At 43.4% G+C, this 16,214-nt stretch overlaps 1 protein-coding gene across 1 annotated transcript; it reads left to right on the forward strand.

Moving 5' to 3' along the window:
• The first annotated feature begins 2,706 nt into the window (after positions 1-2,706).
• LOC134933998 (olfactory receptor 11L1-like) lies at positions 2,707-3,642 on the forward strand. Its single transcript, XM_063929524.1, has one exon. The coding sequence runs from the start codon at positions 2,707-2,709 to the stop codon at positions 3,640-3,642; it is 936 nt and encodes a 311-aa protein (XP_063785594.1).
• Positions 3,643-16,214: the final 12,572 nt, after the last annotated feature.

The raw sequence follows: 16,214 nt of genomic DNA on the forward strand, positions 1-16,214 counted from the left end.
TCAGGCGCTGCGCGGGAGTGCGTGTGAGCGTGTCTGTCAGGCGCTGCGTGTCTGTCAGGCGCTGCGTGTCTGTCAGGCGCTGCGTGTCTGTCAGGCGCTGCGTGTCTGTGTGTGTCAGGCGCTGCGCGTCTGTGTGTGTCAGGCGCTGCGCGTCTGTGTGTGTGTGTCAGGTGCTGCGTGTCTGTGTGTGTCAGGCGCTGCGCGTCTGTGTGTGTGTGTCAGGTGCTGCGTGTCTGTGTGTCAGGTGCTGCGTGTGTGTGTGTGTCAGGTGCTGCGTGTGAGTGTGTGCGTGTGTGTCAGGTCCGTGTGAGTGTCAGGTGCTGCGTCTGTGTGTGTGTGTCAGGTGCTGCGTGTGTGTGTGTGTGTGTGTCAGGTGCTGCATGTCTGTATGTGTGTGGGTGTGTCAGGTGCTGCATATCTGCGTGTGTCTGTCAGGCGCTGCATGTCTGCGTGTGTGTGTCAGGCGCTGCATGTCTGCGTGTCAGGTGCTGTGTGTGTGTGTGTGTGTGTGTGTGTCAGGTGCTGTGTGTGTGTGTCAGGTGCTGTGTGTGTGTGTGTGTGTCAAGTGCTGCGTGTGTCAGGTGCTGCGTGTCTGCGTGTGTCAGGTGCTGCGTGTGTCAGGTGCTGCGTGTGTCAGGTGCTGCATGTGTGTGTGTGTGTCAGGTGCTGCATGTCTGCGTCAGGTGCTGCGTGTGTGTCAGGTGCTGCGTGTGAGTGCATGTGTCAGGTGCGTGAGTGTGTGTGTCAGGTGCTGCGTGTGTGTGTCAGGTGCTGCGTGTGTGTGTCAGGTGCTGCGTGTGAGTGTGTGTGTCAGGTGCTGCGTGTGTGTCAGGTGCTGCGTGTGTGTGTGTCAGGTGCTGCGTGTGTGTGTGTCAGGTGCTGCGTGTGTGTGTCAGGTGCGTGTGAGTGTGTGTCAGGTGCGTGTGAGTGTGTGTGTCAGGTACTGCATGTGTGTCAGGTGCTGCGTGTGTCAGGCGCTGCGTGTGTGTCAGGTGCTGCGTGTGTGTGTGTGTCAGGCGCTGCGTGTGTGTCAGGTGCTGCGTGTCTGTGTGTGTCAGGCGCTGCGTGTCTGTGTGTGTCAGGCACTGCGCGTCTGTGTGTGTCAGGCGCTGCGTGTCTGTGTGTGTCAGGCGCTGCACGTCTGTGTGTGTCAGGCGCTGCGCGTCTGTGTGTGTCAGGCGCTGCGCGTCTGTGTGTGTGTGTCAGGTGCTGCGTGTCTGTGTGTCAGGTGCTGCGTGTGAGTGTGTGCGTGTGTGTCAGGTACATGTGAGTGTCAGGTGCTGCGTTTGGGGACGGCGGGTGGGGATGGACGGACACACGGCGGGGAGGGCATGGACGGACACACGGCGGGGAGGGCATGGACGGACACACGGCGGGGGGGGGATGGACGGACACACGGCGGGGGGGGATGGACGGACACACGGCGGGGAGGGATGGACGGACACACGGCGGGGAGGGCATGGACGGACACACGGCGGGGGGGGGATGGACGGACACACGGCGGGGGGGATGGACGGACACACGGCGGGGAGGGATGGACGGACACACGGCGGGGAGGGCGGGAGAAGTAGGAGAAAAATAAGAAATGATGGCATACATCCTGCCGACGCTCCCGCTGAGGTAAGTGGACCTGCGGCTATCTCCTCCCGCTGACACTCCTGATGGGGACCCGGCTTCCTCCGGCTTCTTCCGGTGTGACTGCTCCATCGTTCTCCTCCCCCAGTAAGGCTCCCTCCGTCGCTCACGTCCCGCGATCTCCTCCGGATCTTGTAGACGCTCCCTCCTTCTCGTCCTCCCGCCGCCTGCAGCTGTCCTCGTCATGCACGAGACACTGCTTCCCGCTCGCTCCTTGTGCCCAACTGCCAGTACAAGCCAGTGAAGCTCATCTGTGTTCACCCCCTGCTGGCGGCCACTGCGCAGCCGCAACAAATTGAAAAGCCCTATCTTTATAATGGGGCATATTTTACTTAATTAAAAAAAATTATAACTCTCTGAAAAACCACAACCCCAAAAGGCACTACACTGGGGCAAGATCTATCTAATAAAACAAACCCCAAGTCTTTCTTTGTCCTCTATCCTGAGTTATGCCTTCCCAAAAAAATTCTCATTCACTATATGGGAAAACGTTGTCAAAAAGCCACAGAGGAAATCGCAGAAAAAAACTGACAGTTGGAACTTTAGGTTACTCCCAATTCCTCACTTTTTATTATTTTGCCCTGAAATTTGGCATGCAGCAGCGGGTGACGATTCTACGCTCCCATGCCAAATTTCAGGGTTGAAGGAAACCTCTAGGAGTATTTGAGACAATACCAGCTGCTATTAGTATTGCGCACGAACTGTTCTCAAAATATTTTCTTAGTATCACATTTTGGATGGATGATGACGATGATGGTGATGATGATGATGATGATGATGATGATGATCATATTATATCTCCACATTTGCAGATGTCACAACATGATTATGACTTGATACAGAAAATTATAATATAATTTTATAAATAATATAGATGTAACACTAACCCGCCTCTCTCTCTCTCTCTCTCTCTCTCTCTCTCTCTCTCTCTCTCTCTCTCTCTCTCTCTCTCTCTCTCTCTCTCTCTCTCTCTCTCGCACTCAAGCATATGCAATATACCTTAAATTACTGTAACTGTTTATACTTATTTGGATCATTCTGTTTCAGTGACTTTTCTCCAGTTTCCCAATTATGCAGTATAACAATTTCAGTTCGGTAACTGAGATACTTCTCTTGGGATTTCCGGGATTTCCAAGTTTAAAGGTTTTCTTTTTCCTTCTGCTGCTAATAATCTTCTGTCTGACCCTCTTCGGAAACCTTCTGATCCTAGTGTTAGTGTCCTACAGCAGCCAGCTCCACTCCCCCATGTATTTCTTCCTCACCCAGCTGTCCTCATCAGACATCTTACTTACTACAAGCATTGTTCCAGAAATGCTCCGTGCTGTATTGTATGAAGGAAGCACCATATCTTTTATAGGCTGCTTGGCTCAATTTTATGTTTTTACAGCTTCAGAGACTTTAGAGTCTCTTTTCCTTACAGTGATGTCCTATGATAGATACCAGGCCATTTGTAACCCCTTACGTTATGCATCTATAATGGACTGGACATTTTGCTTTAATGTTGTTCTGTGCTCTTGGCTGTTTGTCTGTGCCATAATACTAATGATTTCAATAACAATGAATCAGTTGAATTTCTGTGGCCCGAACATCATTGACCATTTCTTCTGTGATTTTGCTCCTCTCCTTAAACTATCTTGTTCAAACACTTTAATAATAGAAATTGAAAGTATTTTTCTAACCATACCTGTACTTATAGGTCCATTTACTACTATAATGATTTCATACGTGCGTATTGTGTTCACTATCTTAAAGATACCTTCTGCTACTGGGAGACAGAAGACCTTCTCCACCTGCAGCTCTCACCTGGCTGTGGTATCTGTTTATTATGGGTCCCTTCTGAGTATCTATTTATTTCCAAATCAGAAATATATAAATAAAGTTCAGTCTCTGTTGTACACCGTTGTTACTCCCCTGTTTAATCCCATAATATACAGCCTGAGGAACAAGGATATTAAGAAGTCTTTCAAAAAACTCTTGGGTAATTTATCCGCTACCTTCCACTCATGATGATCTTTGTGTCTTCATTTTTTCTGAAACAAATAATACAAACTGTTATTTAAGCTCATTTTACTAGGAGGAAATTACAGTGTATGTGCTAATAATTTAGCAAAATTAGTGGCCGAGGAATTGTTCCCTTAAACTTTACATTTTGCATTAATTAAGGTAGATAGCAATCAATGACTAAATAATTGTGTAAGAAAAATACCATCAAGGTATCAGTATAGCAAAGCTTCATCTGGCCTTTCAGTATACCCCTACTAACTAGTTTCAGAGACGTTCACAATGGGATTGGCATGATGAATATTGGGAGCTAGTTGATACTGTTTTTATTAATGTGCCCATTTATTATGGGCCAAGAGCATTCAGCAACCTCTGAAAAATGAAAGTTTTTGGAGTTTGCCTGTGGGAATCTATGCTATCTGCACAAAATATTAGTTACTGGAATCTCATTCCTTCCTATGAAAAAAAAGGTCTGAATAGCAAAGAGGGATCCAATAGGATCACTCCACTCCTTTCGTCCTTGCATCCCCTGCAGCAGTGCACATGCATGAACTCAGATCATGCATGTACACTGGGCGGACAAGGCAGTAGTAAGTTTCATCTGCAGATCTGGGTAATTTGATCACTTCAATAATTCTGCTTATCACAGGCCCACTTCCAGGTGTGTATCGCAAGCCTATAGCTATGTGTAATCTTCAACTATGACTGTGTTCCTAAATTTAATGTGATTTAGTGAAGTTATTAGATGATTTTTCCTTATGTACTAACCTAGAGATTCAGGCATGGATGCTATTCTGATAAATTCTCCCATATTTAAAGAAGCAATAATTTAAAATGTAAGACCAGGTTGGTCACTTTTTTGTTGTTGTTATTATTATATCTTAAGAAGATTGTGGGCTGTAGATTTGCGAAAAAAAATTCTGTGACTTTTTACAAGTGTGATTGTACAGTATTTTGACTAACTGTAAATTAGTTTTGTTTGTGTAAAGTGTTTTATCCATAGAATAATACCGGTGTTAATTAAACATGTATTTCACTGTTAATGCACAGTAATTTTTTTGGAAAGTGACTGTAAAGGTTGGATGATTGAGCTTTCAAAAAGATTGGATCAAGGACAGACACTTCTCACAAAGCTTGATATTAATCCTGAATCTCCATACAAGTGTCCTACCTCCCAGCCCCACAAGTAACCAACTCCAGAATGGCAAAGCGTTCACTCTTAATTTACTTGTTAATCTACTTAATCTACTGGTGCCTGTGCATTTCCTTTTTTGGTCTCCTCTTGTTTCTCACTGCTCAGCCTATGACCTTTCATGTCTATCATTTGTTCCTATATTGGCTTTGTGTTGAATACAGTATGTCTTTAAATTGTTTTGTTGCATGAAGAGCTTTTCCACCTAGCACTCTATATTCCCTTGCCCTTGCTCATATTTCTGCAATTGTTTCTTTCTTAAGGCTACCATTGGAACTATTATCGCAAAGCTTCTCAGGATTTCCATATATTTTTTTGTCAATGCTAACTGTTCTACACTTCCTATGGCCATAATAATGTTGGCTACCAAATTATTCCTACTCATTTCACACTACAGTATGTGTTTTACTCAAACACTTAAAAAATATTTTTTTATTTATTTATCACGTTTAATAGCAGTTTTTATAAATAAATTATATATATATATAGAGTTTTTAACTTATAACAACCACATATTTCTTACAAATGGACACAGCTGCTTTATTTATTACCAGATATTTATATAGCACACACATATTCTGCAGCGCTCTACAGAGATAATATTTGGACATTAACATTAGTCCCTGCCCCAGTAGAGCTTACACTCTATATTCCCTACCACATGTATACACACACACACACACACACACACACACATTCCAGCTAGGGTTAATTTTTGTTGGGCGCCAATTAACCAGGGACATGCGGTGAGCTAAAAGGCTAAGAAGGCACTAGCTAGCACCAGAGCCAGATTTATACACAAAATATCAGACAAAGCATACATCTGGGCATTATACACAGGTGCAGCAATATAAACTCCTGGAAATTTGGTGAGTTTTGATCAGAGATGTGCGGAAAAGATACACAGGTGAGTCACTGCCTCCCCTGCCATAGACTTTTTACTTCAGAGTTTTGGATATAAAAATTATTACAATAATGCAAAGAAGATATTTCAAACATATTCTTTGTATTTTTCATATACTTTATACAGTCAAAACTCTGGTACAAATGTAAGTATGATAGGAAAGGCTCTGCCTCACCCCGCCGCATGTCACTGCAATTAACCATTATATTTTTGGATTGTGGGAGGAAACTGGAGTTCCCTGGAAGAAGCCCACACATGCACGGGGAGAATATACAAACTCCACACCATTGGGGCCATGGTGGGAATCAAATCCATGACCTCAGTGCTGTGGCGCAGTAATGTTAACCATTACACTATACATTGCTTTCAGGATTGCTAAAATTGTTTAGCTGCCACCTTTAGCACAGAGACCAACATCCACCGCTCACATACATAGACAGGAACATTGGGAAAATCAGGCACATATCATTGAACCATTGGACCTCTGAGCACCACCATACTGAAGCTCTTCTAAGATGCCAAGGGGTCCCCAGCTGTGACCAGACAATGGACATATCATACCTGCATTTTTCGAGCCACCCCCAGTTAACTACCCTAAAGGCTGACTACTTGTCACTCATTTTGCTTATCATCTTATTATTTTGCAGTTTTGGTATATGTCCAGAGGCAAACAATTGCTCCACTTCATCCAACGTCAACATTGTGTGAATCTCTGAATCAGGACCCAAATGCAGGATTTCTAGAGTAGGGTTTCCAAATGTATTACCCAATCTCCCACTCTGTGGAACATCGGAGCAAGAGCTGGAGTCTGGGGAAGTGCTAGAAGTACCTAATACCAACCCTGGACATTATTGTACACATTGGTCTTTTATATACTGGATACTGTATGCAATACAGTATTAATATTTAACACCACAGATGATCTAAAGTATAGGCTATATTAAACATTTAAATAATATAAATAATTGGTCAGGAAAAGGTTAAATATACCGTAGTAAATAAAGACACAATCATAATAGAACCAGTACTGTACTTTCTAAGCACACATTCTCCCACCTCATGGTAAGGCTCCTGTCTCTTCTTCCTGGCAGCTACTCATTGGTCCAGTGCACTAATTGAGTATTCACATACACACACAGCAAACTTGGTAGAAGAAGCTGTTACGACTGGGCATGTGCAGCAAATCTGCTCTGCCCATTAAACGGATGTGGTGGAAGCTATAGTAATTGGATTATATACTATTGCTATTGTCATAATTTGAGCCACTTGGCAAGAATAGGGGGTTTCTGGGGAACCGGAAACTCCCCCTACATTTGCATATGAGGACGTACATTATATATGTGTTTAATTCAAGATGGTGAAATATATCCAAAATATAATTAGTTTATGATGAAAATCTCTGTTTAATAAAGAAGTAAAACCACAAAGTATTTCTTTAGATCATATTTTGCAAATTTAATAAAAAAACATTTTTGATAGATTGTTTTGCCACATGAAGAGAAATGATCAAACTAATTATAGTGTAAATTCTCAAAAAAAGAGTAATTTTGAGGGTACTGCAAAATCAATTATTAATACTGATTTTGGAATGTGAGCAGCCCAAAAATTTTTATAATAGGTTTAGCCAGCAAAGGTGTTACTCTTAGGCACATGGCATCTTACAGCCATGGGTAGGGTTCGGTCTATATAGTGTTCACTATGTTTTAACTCCTACTGATTGATTTCTTTTAATACTTTGCCTGTTGAGGTTGCTAATGCTTTTTGCATCATATCACAGACAGCTTGTCAGGATCAGATATGCATAAACTCTAGTGTATATTTTACCTTTGGGCTGCAGAACTGCTGGTCCCCCAGGTAAAATCCACCATCCCTCTCATTGTCAGTGAGCCAGATGCAGTCCGTCACTGCACTGACTTCACTGTGACTCACAGTGAATTCCTATTGGAAGTCCTACCTGCCAGTCACAGACACACAAGGCAGTCTCATTGGGATGAGTTTCCTCCCAGACTGGGCTGTGATTCACAGAGAGCTGACTTCCTATAGGAAGGTACTCCCTACCTCTTGATCAGCCCAATCTGGCTTCTATGGGCTGCAGCCAATGCAGTCCATAGAAACTGGGGGTTTGCACATGTGCAGTTGTACCATGCGTCTGCATATGCACTGGTCTCAGCACCCACCAGAAACCATTGTACAGGTGCCGGGTCCCATGGCTGGCTGTTGTCTCTACTTTCTGGGCATGAGGGGTAGCTGCAGCCCCCCTACATTTAGTAAGTAGGAGCGCCTGCTTCCTCAGACTGTTTACACCAATTTGTGAAATGTCTTTTTTCAGCTGACATGACATCCAGGGAGCAGATCATTGGTTGACGTTATGCGTACCTTGTCCTGACAAGCTATATTTTATATGATGACCAATTCACATGAATGTCTGATGAAATCCTGATAAACTGAAGTGATCGATAAAATGGAAGAAATACTTTTCTTTTGTTAGTACCTGTACCTCAAACAATCGTTACAATAGACTTTCTTTAGAAGGTTTTTAAATTCCTCTTCCTGTTGGGCAGCAAACGCTAACAAATGATTGAACTACAGTATTCCTCCAGTAAGTGTGAATCATCCACTTCCAAGTAATATTTGGGTCCTACTTATCCTCCAGCTATTTAACTTCAGTTTTGCTACTGTTTATATTCACAGGCATCCACTGTTTTCCGACTCCCTACTCCTCACTAGATCCTATTCTTCTTCCATCCTCTTTCTTCCTCCTTCCTTGGAGAAAGAAATAGAGAAGCTTTAAGATAAGAGCATTAAAGTAATGAGAAAGAGGTTGGTACTTTGTTCAATGCATTCCACATAATTTTTGGAGCTACTGCAGTTGGCAAGTCTGGAGTTCTATATTGAGGAGTGGATCATTAGAGGTAGACTGTAACAATTGTAACAAGGTCGTGAAAAGCAGAAGCAATGGGAGGAGTTTGAAAGAGAAGTTGACTTCTTTGGTCTAGAAAGGGAACTATTGATTAAGTGAGCGAAAACTTTGAGGACTATGGGCCAGATTCAGACCTTAGCGCTGCTATCTGGTTTTGCACAGCGGGTGATTATCGACAGACTGCGCATGCAACAACATGCATTGCCGAACAGTGCCAAGCTGGTGCAAAAATTTCAATCGCACACAAATTTGCATACTGGTTGACAGGAAGAGGCCGTTTGTGGGTGGTAACTGACCGTTTTCTGAAAGTATCTCACGGAGGAGGGTGTGATTCCGCACCAGTCCAAAGGATTCAGACAAAATTATGTAGTACCAGAATAAAATACGATGTACAGGATTAATTCCTATTATTTGAACCTGGTGGTGCACCCAGAGTCAGAGAAAAACTTGAAGGAAAATTGGTTTACAGAAGACTCTTGTGTGGGTGCACTCTTATGTTGATTTGTATTATGAAGGTATTAAAACATAACTTTTATTATCTAATTAATTTAAGAAAATATCCACATTTAACCACACTTAATCAGTAAAATATACTGGTATCCATATGTATACATATGACTCCACCCACCAACATCTCTGAAAGGTGCCACATAATAGATGGTGTGGCTGATCAGAGTAGAAGGGCTAGGGTGAGTGCTAAGAATAATCAATCAATTGAATAATTGATAAGAAAATTTTTTGAAATGTTCTGGTTAGTCTATACCAGTGGTTCTCAAACTCGGTCCTCAGGACCCCACACAGGTCACGTTTTCCATGTCACCCGGCAGCTGCACTGTTTATCACCAACTGCCACTTTTTAAAAATCTACAGGTGACCTGCAAAACATGGACCGTGCGGGGTCCCGAGGACCGAGTTTGAGAACCTGTGGTCTATACTGATAGACTTATCGGGGGATGCAGACACTACAGCTCTGCACCCTGATCCCATCCAACCAGCACAAGCACAGCTTGTGTTAATGAGACCTGTAAGGGTCAATGGACTGGACTATCCTTATAATAGAAGACCAATCATGTTCAGCACACCAGAACCAATGGCACTGATATCCACATTTGGAGAAGTATGCAAGATATGCCCCTAGCAGTCATCTTCACAGACTTGGACAACAATCTGTACAGTGCATGCCAGGGCAAAATACATAGATATGCATAAGCTCTCTTCCAACACAATGTGCCATATAAATTGAATTTGAAGTGGGCCACACATGTCAACTATGATGGCGCCAGGGGTAAAACCTTGTTGCCCAGCAATTTATGTTAAGTAACATGTTAAGTTGGGAAAGGTGCAGTATGACTTACAGGTGGATAGGATGCCGGCTGCCAATATCCTGGCAACGGCATCCCACACTCTAGAATGCCGGCAGTGGGGTGAGCACAAAGAGTCCAATTGTGGGCTTACTGTGATTCACACACTGCGGGATTGGTAACTCGATGTGCTTGCCACAGGATCTATTCCAACCCTATGGGTGTCGTGGACACCCACGAATGGGCATAGTCCTTTTGCACCAGGATTCTGGCTGGCAGCATTGTCGGCTGGCGGCATTCCGATGTTGGTATCCTGAACACTGGGATCCTGACAGTCGGCAATTTAAACACATCCCATTGGGAAGGCTGAGGTGAAGAAGATAAAAGACACACTGAATGGTCTGGAATAAATCTCATGAAGACAGCCATGTAGGATAGTCATCCAGTGAAGAACAGATCAAGCTATTCCTGGCATCAGCAAAACTTAATACTGCTGTCACAGTACAGTATGTGGAAAAGGATGTACGGTTCATTGTCTTTATACACTCAATATGAAAGGTATTGAATTATTCTGTAGCTGGTCAAAAGACAGACAGTGGCATTGCAATGGTGAGTATCCCGAGAGGGGTTGTACAATATGTGTGCGCTGTACCCCACTGTGACACTCTACATGTACTGTAAACCAAAGCATTCTGACTCCTCACTGTTTATGTTGTCATTTGGAAAAAATACAAATAAAATAAAATAAAATAAAACCAAACATAAAAATATTTATTTTGTTTGACAGACAGTGGCATTGCAATGGTGAACATCCCGACAGGGGTTGTACAATCTTTGTGCACTGTACCCTACTGCAACTTTGTTCATATAAGCCAAAGCATTGTGACTCCTTGCTGCTTGAGTTGTCATTTTTTGGAAACATTTTTTAAATCCCCTCCCCTATAAAATTAAATAAAACTAAAAGTAAAAATATTTATTTTGTTTGTACAATCTGTGTGTGCTGTACTCCACTGTGACTTTGTTCATGTAAACCAAAGTGTTGTGACTCCCAGCTGCTTAAAGAATTGTGATAAAACAAAAAATACATGATATTTGTAATGTAAAATATGTCTATATTACCGCATAACATTGATTACAAAAAAAATCAGAATTGCTTTAAAAATTAGCAGAACAAAGAAATTTTAAATTGTAATCACATTCTTTTTTACTGTTCTTTGTAATTTTCTTATAGAGGTGTATTAGACACACACAATCTGGTCAATAAAAAAATATATTTTTCTGTGCTGAAATTGGTACTGTAGTCACTCTTGTTGTTGTTATTATTATTATTATTATTATTATTATTATCCTTTATTTACAGTATCTATCAGGGAATCCACAGCACCCAATTACAGAGTAAATAAAAATATAATCAAAACAGGAATATAGTGACTTACATTTGAAGACAAGTACAGGGTAAATACATTTGGTGAAGAAGTGGGTCTTGAGAGCCCGTTTGAAGTTTTGTAGAGAGGTGGAGAGTCTGAGGGGGAGAGGTAGAGAATTAAAAATAGGGAGCAGCACATGAGAAATCTTGAAGGCAGGAGAAGGAGGAAGTAATCAGTAAGGAAGAGAGGCAGCATGCATTAGTGGATCAAAGAGGTGGTAGTGTAAAGGGAGATAAGGTCAGCGATGTAAACGTGAGAGGAGTGGATGAGTGCTTTGTACAGTAAATGAGTGTGAGAAGTTTGAATTGGATTCTGAAAGGAAAGGGAAGCCAGTGAAGGGCTTGTAGGAGAGGGGAGGTGGACGTAGTGTGATTGGTAAGGAAGATGAGTTGGGCTGCAGCATTGAGGATAGATTGGAGTGGAGAAAAGCATTTTTCAGGGATGCCAATTAGAATATTACAGCAGTCCAGTCTTAAAATGACAAGTGATTGGATAAGGGTCTTTGTAGCATCCATGACGAGAAAGGGTCTGATCCTGGAAATATTTTTGAGATGAAAATAATAGACTAGTGAGAGGTGATGAATGTATGGTTTGAAGGAGAGGGAGGAATCAAGCATTACTCGAAGACAGAGCACTTGGGAGGCTAGTGAAGATAGTTGTGCCATTAAAAGATAATGACATTATGGGAGGTGAGGTTGTGCGAGAGGGTGGGAAGATGATCAGCTCAGTTTTAAACATTGAGTTTAAGAAAGTGCTGTGACATCCAGGAAGAGATAGCAGAGAGACAGTTGGATACACAAGTGAGGAGAGCAGGAAAGAGGTCAGGGCAAGAAAGATAGATATGAGTATCATCAGCATAGAGATGATATCGGAAGTTAAAAGAGCTAAAAAATTCACCTAAAGAGGACGCATAGAGAGAGAAAAGGAGAGGACCAAGAACAGAACCTTGGGGTGCACCTACAGTTAGTGGAAGTGGGGGGAGGTGGAGTCATGAGAGGAGACAGAGAAGGAACAGTCAGAGAGGTAGGAGGACAGCCAGGAGAGGGCAGTATCATACAGACCAAGGGAGTAAAGGATTTGCAGAAGTAGAGGGGTTTCTACAGTGTCAAAAGCAGCATATAGGTCAAGAAGAATATGTAGAGAGTAGTGGACCTTAGATTTGGCAGCATGGAGGTCATTGCAGAATTTTGTCAGGGCATTTTCAATGGAATGAAGAGAACGGAAGCCAGACTGGAATGGGTCAAGCACTGAGTGTTAGGAAAGAAAGGTAGTAAGGCGATTGTAGACAATACACTCAAGGAGTTCAGAGGCAAAAGGGAGGAGAGAGATGGGTCGGTAGTTGGAGAGGGTGTTTGGATCAACATCCTTTGTATACAACATAAGGTTGGGGTAGAGGTCCAAAGGACAATTCCGTCTTGCACCGCTTTCCTTTTAATTATGGGCTGTTTGTTTATGAATTTTGGAATATTTGCAGCTCTGTTGTGCAGCTATTCATTTTCTTTGTTAACATTGTCAGATATCCTTGTTTTTTTGGTTAGTAAAAATGTGTTGCAAATTAATAATAATCGGTTTAGTGCTACAAACAATTAAAAAAGTCTATGCAATAAATACCACCACCAATGCTCCCAATTATTAATTAAACTTATTAGAACCAATCAAATTGGATGAAATTACTAATCAATCCTTCCTTGAACTATATACAGTTCATACTCTACCTCCTTTGTGTCCCTGATCTAGTTATTGATAAAAATGTGTGCCAGACCATTTTTACTGATTTTGGTTTCACATTTTATTTCTTTTAAATACAAAAAAAGCTAAAATCACATGACTTGGCGCAAGCTTACAATCTATAGGGATATAGGCATTGGTACACAAGGATAGATGCTACCTATTCCATAATAATCCACCAGATTGCTAGGTTTTTAATGGGTTGTATGATATGATCACACAGAAATGTTGGAAGACAAGATATGTGATGTTATGTGTTCTGTACAGAGAGGGTGTAATTAGATAGGGAAGCATTGAAGGTTATGTGGGTAAGTCTGGAATTTGATAGGCTTTTCTGAAGAGGAAAAAAAGAGGAGTTTAAAGAAGCGCCATCCATAGAGCAAAGGTGCAATTATTTTATTTATTCAGTAGATCATGAAACTTGTTGTCATGACTGTGGTTTTGTGAACCCGGTGTTAGTGAAGTCTATGCGGGCGACTGGAGGATTATATGAATACTACCACTGACCTGGTTTGGGAGTGTTGTGAACTCAGGGTTTCTTCCGGTGACTGGGAAGAGGAACCGCAGCAGAGATGGTCGAATCTAGGTTCTCCTCATGCAGGATTAGGTCGGTAGACAGGAGGCACGTGAGGACGCTGAAGGTCTCCTGAAAGACAGAACTGGAAAGGTGCTGATGAATCAGTGAAGATACCAGGTACAACTGTGCTAAAGTGCACTGTTGCTTGGAGACACTGAGATGCTTGGAGAAACTAAGGTGCTAGGAGGCGCGGAGGCGCTTGGAGACACTGAGGTACTAGGAGGCACGGAAGTGCTTGGACACACTGAGGTGCTTGGAGGTACTGGGGTGCGTAGAGACACTGGGGTGCGTAGAGACACTGGGGTGCGTAGAGACACTGGGGTGCATAGAGACACGGAGGTGCTGGAGGCACGAGGTGCTGAGGCATGGGATGCTGAAAGCACAGAGGCACTGGAGGCACGGAAGTGCTTGGACGCACTGAGGTGCTTGGAGGTACTGGGGTGCGTAGAGACACTGGGGTGCGTAGAGACACGGAGGTGCTGGAGGCACGAGGTGCTGAGGCACGGGATGCTGAAAGCACAGAGGTACTGGAGGCACGGAAGTGCTTGGACGCACTGAGGTGCTTGGAGGTACTGGGGTGCGTAGAGACACTGGGGTGCGAAGAGTCACTGGGGTGCGTAGAGACACTGGGGTGCGTAGAGACACTGGGGTGCGTAGAGACACGGAGGTGCTGGAGGCACGAGGTGCTGGAAGCACGAAGATGCTGGGGGGAACGGAGGTGCTGAGGCACGGGGTGCTGAAAGCACGGAGGTACTGAGTCACGGAGATGCTGGAAGCACGGAGGTGCTGAGGCACGGGATGCCAAAAGCACAGAGGTACTGGAAGCACGAGGTGCTGAGTCACGGAGATGCTGGAAGCACGGAGGTACTGAGGTACTGAGGCACAGAGGTACTGAGTCACGGAGATGCTGGAAGCACGGAGGTACTGAGGTACTGAGGCACGGAGGTACTGAGTCACGGAGATGCTGGAAGCACGGAGGTACTGAGTCACGGAGATGCTGGAAGCACGGAGGTACTGAGGTACTGAGGCACGGAGGTACTGAGTCAGGGAGATGCTGGAAGCACGGAGGTACTGAGGCACGGAGGTGCAGAGACACAGAAGCCACAGGGATACGGGAGCTCTGGAGATCACAACTACAACAGCAGTAAAACTGAAACACGACAGCTGTTGTTTTCAGTGGAGAATACAGAATTCAGTACTGTTCCTTTAAATTGAGACTCATGGAAATGGTGAAATCAATGGCAACACAAAAGTAAACCAAACGGTAACAAGGGAACAGAGTTTCCACAGGAACTTAGGTACAAAGATTACCTTTAGAGGGCTCAGCTTGAAGACTCACACAAAGCTGTGTGTGACACGAGGAACTGGCCCAGTTTCTAACTCAGCCTCCTGATTTATACTTCCTGGTCCTTGGTGATTGGTGAGCAGGATTAGGTGATGCAGAGAGTCTCAGGCTGGCAGAGGATTGAACAACTCTGGGTCAGGTGAACAGTCACTGTCATGTGACTACTCTAGCCAAGGCTGTGATGTAGAATGAGGCCTAGCAGGCCGAGAGAACACTGAAGCCTGAACTTCTGCAAAACACAGGATGCTTGCTTTTAGACCTAAAGTTCAGATTACTGAATTCAGCCTCACACAGGAGATCACCACAGGTGGAGCTAATTAACTATTACCTCTCAGGCAGAGGACTCAGGAAAACTCATAGTGCTGACAAGCTGTTTAACTCCGTGAGTGAAAAGACACAGGATCCAGGACAGATGGCAGGGGTAAGTCACCAAATATAAAACCTACAGTCAGGATTGTGACAGTATCCCCCTCTTCAAGGGTGGACTCCGGACACCCATCTTGAATCTTAGAGGAACTTGATGAATAACTTGTACACAAAGCTTCTAAAAAGTGGAAACCAGAGGGTCCAGAAACAAAACTTAAGCTGGATTCTTTAGAAGTCTTCCTGATCTTCATCTTTAGAACAGGTAGACCATCTATCATTGACAAAACTGAAATTTCCTTCATCTGAAAGGACTGAGGAATAAACTGTAGAAGGTTTCTTTCCTAGATTAGTAGTACGAGAGGATTGTGCTTTTGAAGCTAGCACTCCACTGAGGCTTAAATTAATTCTTGTTCTATAGTGAGGACTTTTCATACCGAGACCTGTAGAGTTTTTTGGTAATTCTGGATCCTCTTCATGCGTTAAAGTATAACAGGAACGAATGGGACCTCCCAGGAAAGGAGTAGAATCATGAACTGAATCAAATTCAGAGTCTGAGTCTAAGTCTACTGGAAGATACCAGTCTTCTTTGGGAGTAACTACATCTGTTTTGTAAGCTGCATTAACAAGTTCAGAATAACACAAGGAACTTGGAGTGGAATCAATGGAAACATAACCAACTCTTAAATCAACAGGCTGTTGTCTTTGTACAGTTCCCCAATTCTTGGCATCACAGAAATTCTTAAGGTATTGGTTCATCAAGGTATTATCTTGCTCAGAAAGCAAGGAGTCAAAAAACGGAGCATTGGCTGAATGTTCAG

Source organism: Pseudophryne corroboree, chromosome 6 (genome assembly GCF_028390025.1).
Source record: "Pseudophryne corroboree isolate aPseCor3 chromosome 6, aPseCor3.hap2, whole genome shotgun sequence".
Taxonomy (NCBI): Eukaryota; Metazoa; Chordata; class Amphibia; order Anura; family Myobatrachidae; genus Pseudophryne; species Pseudophryne corroboree.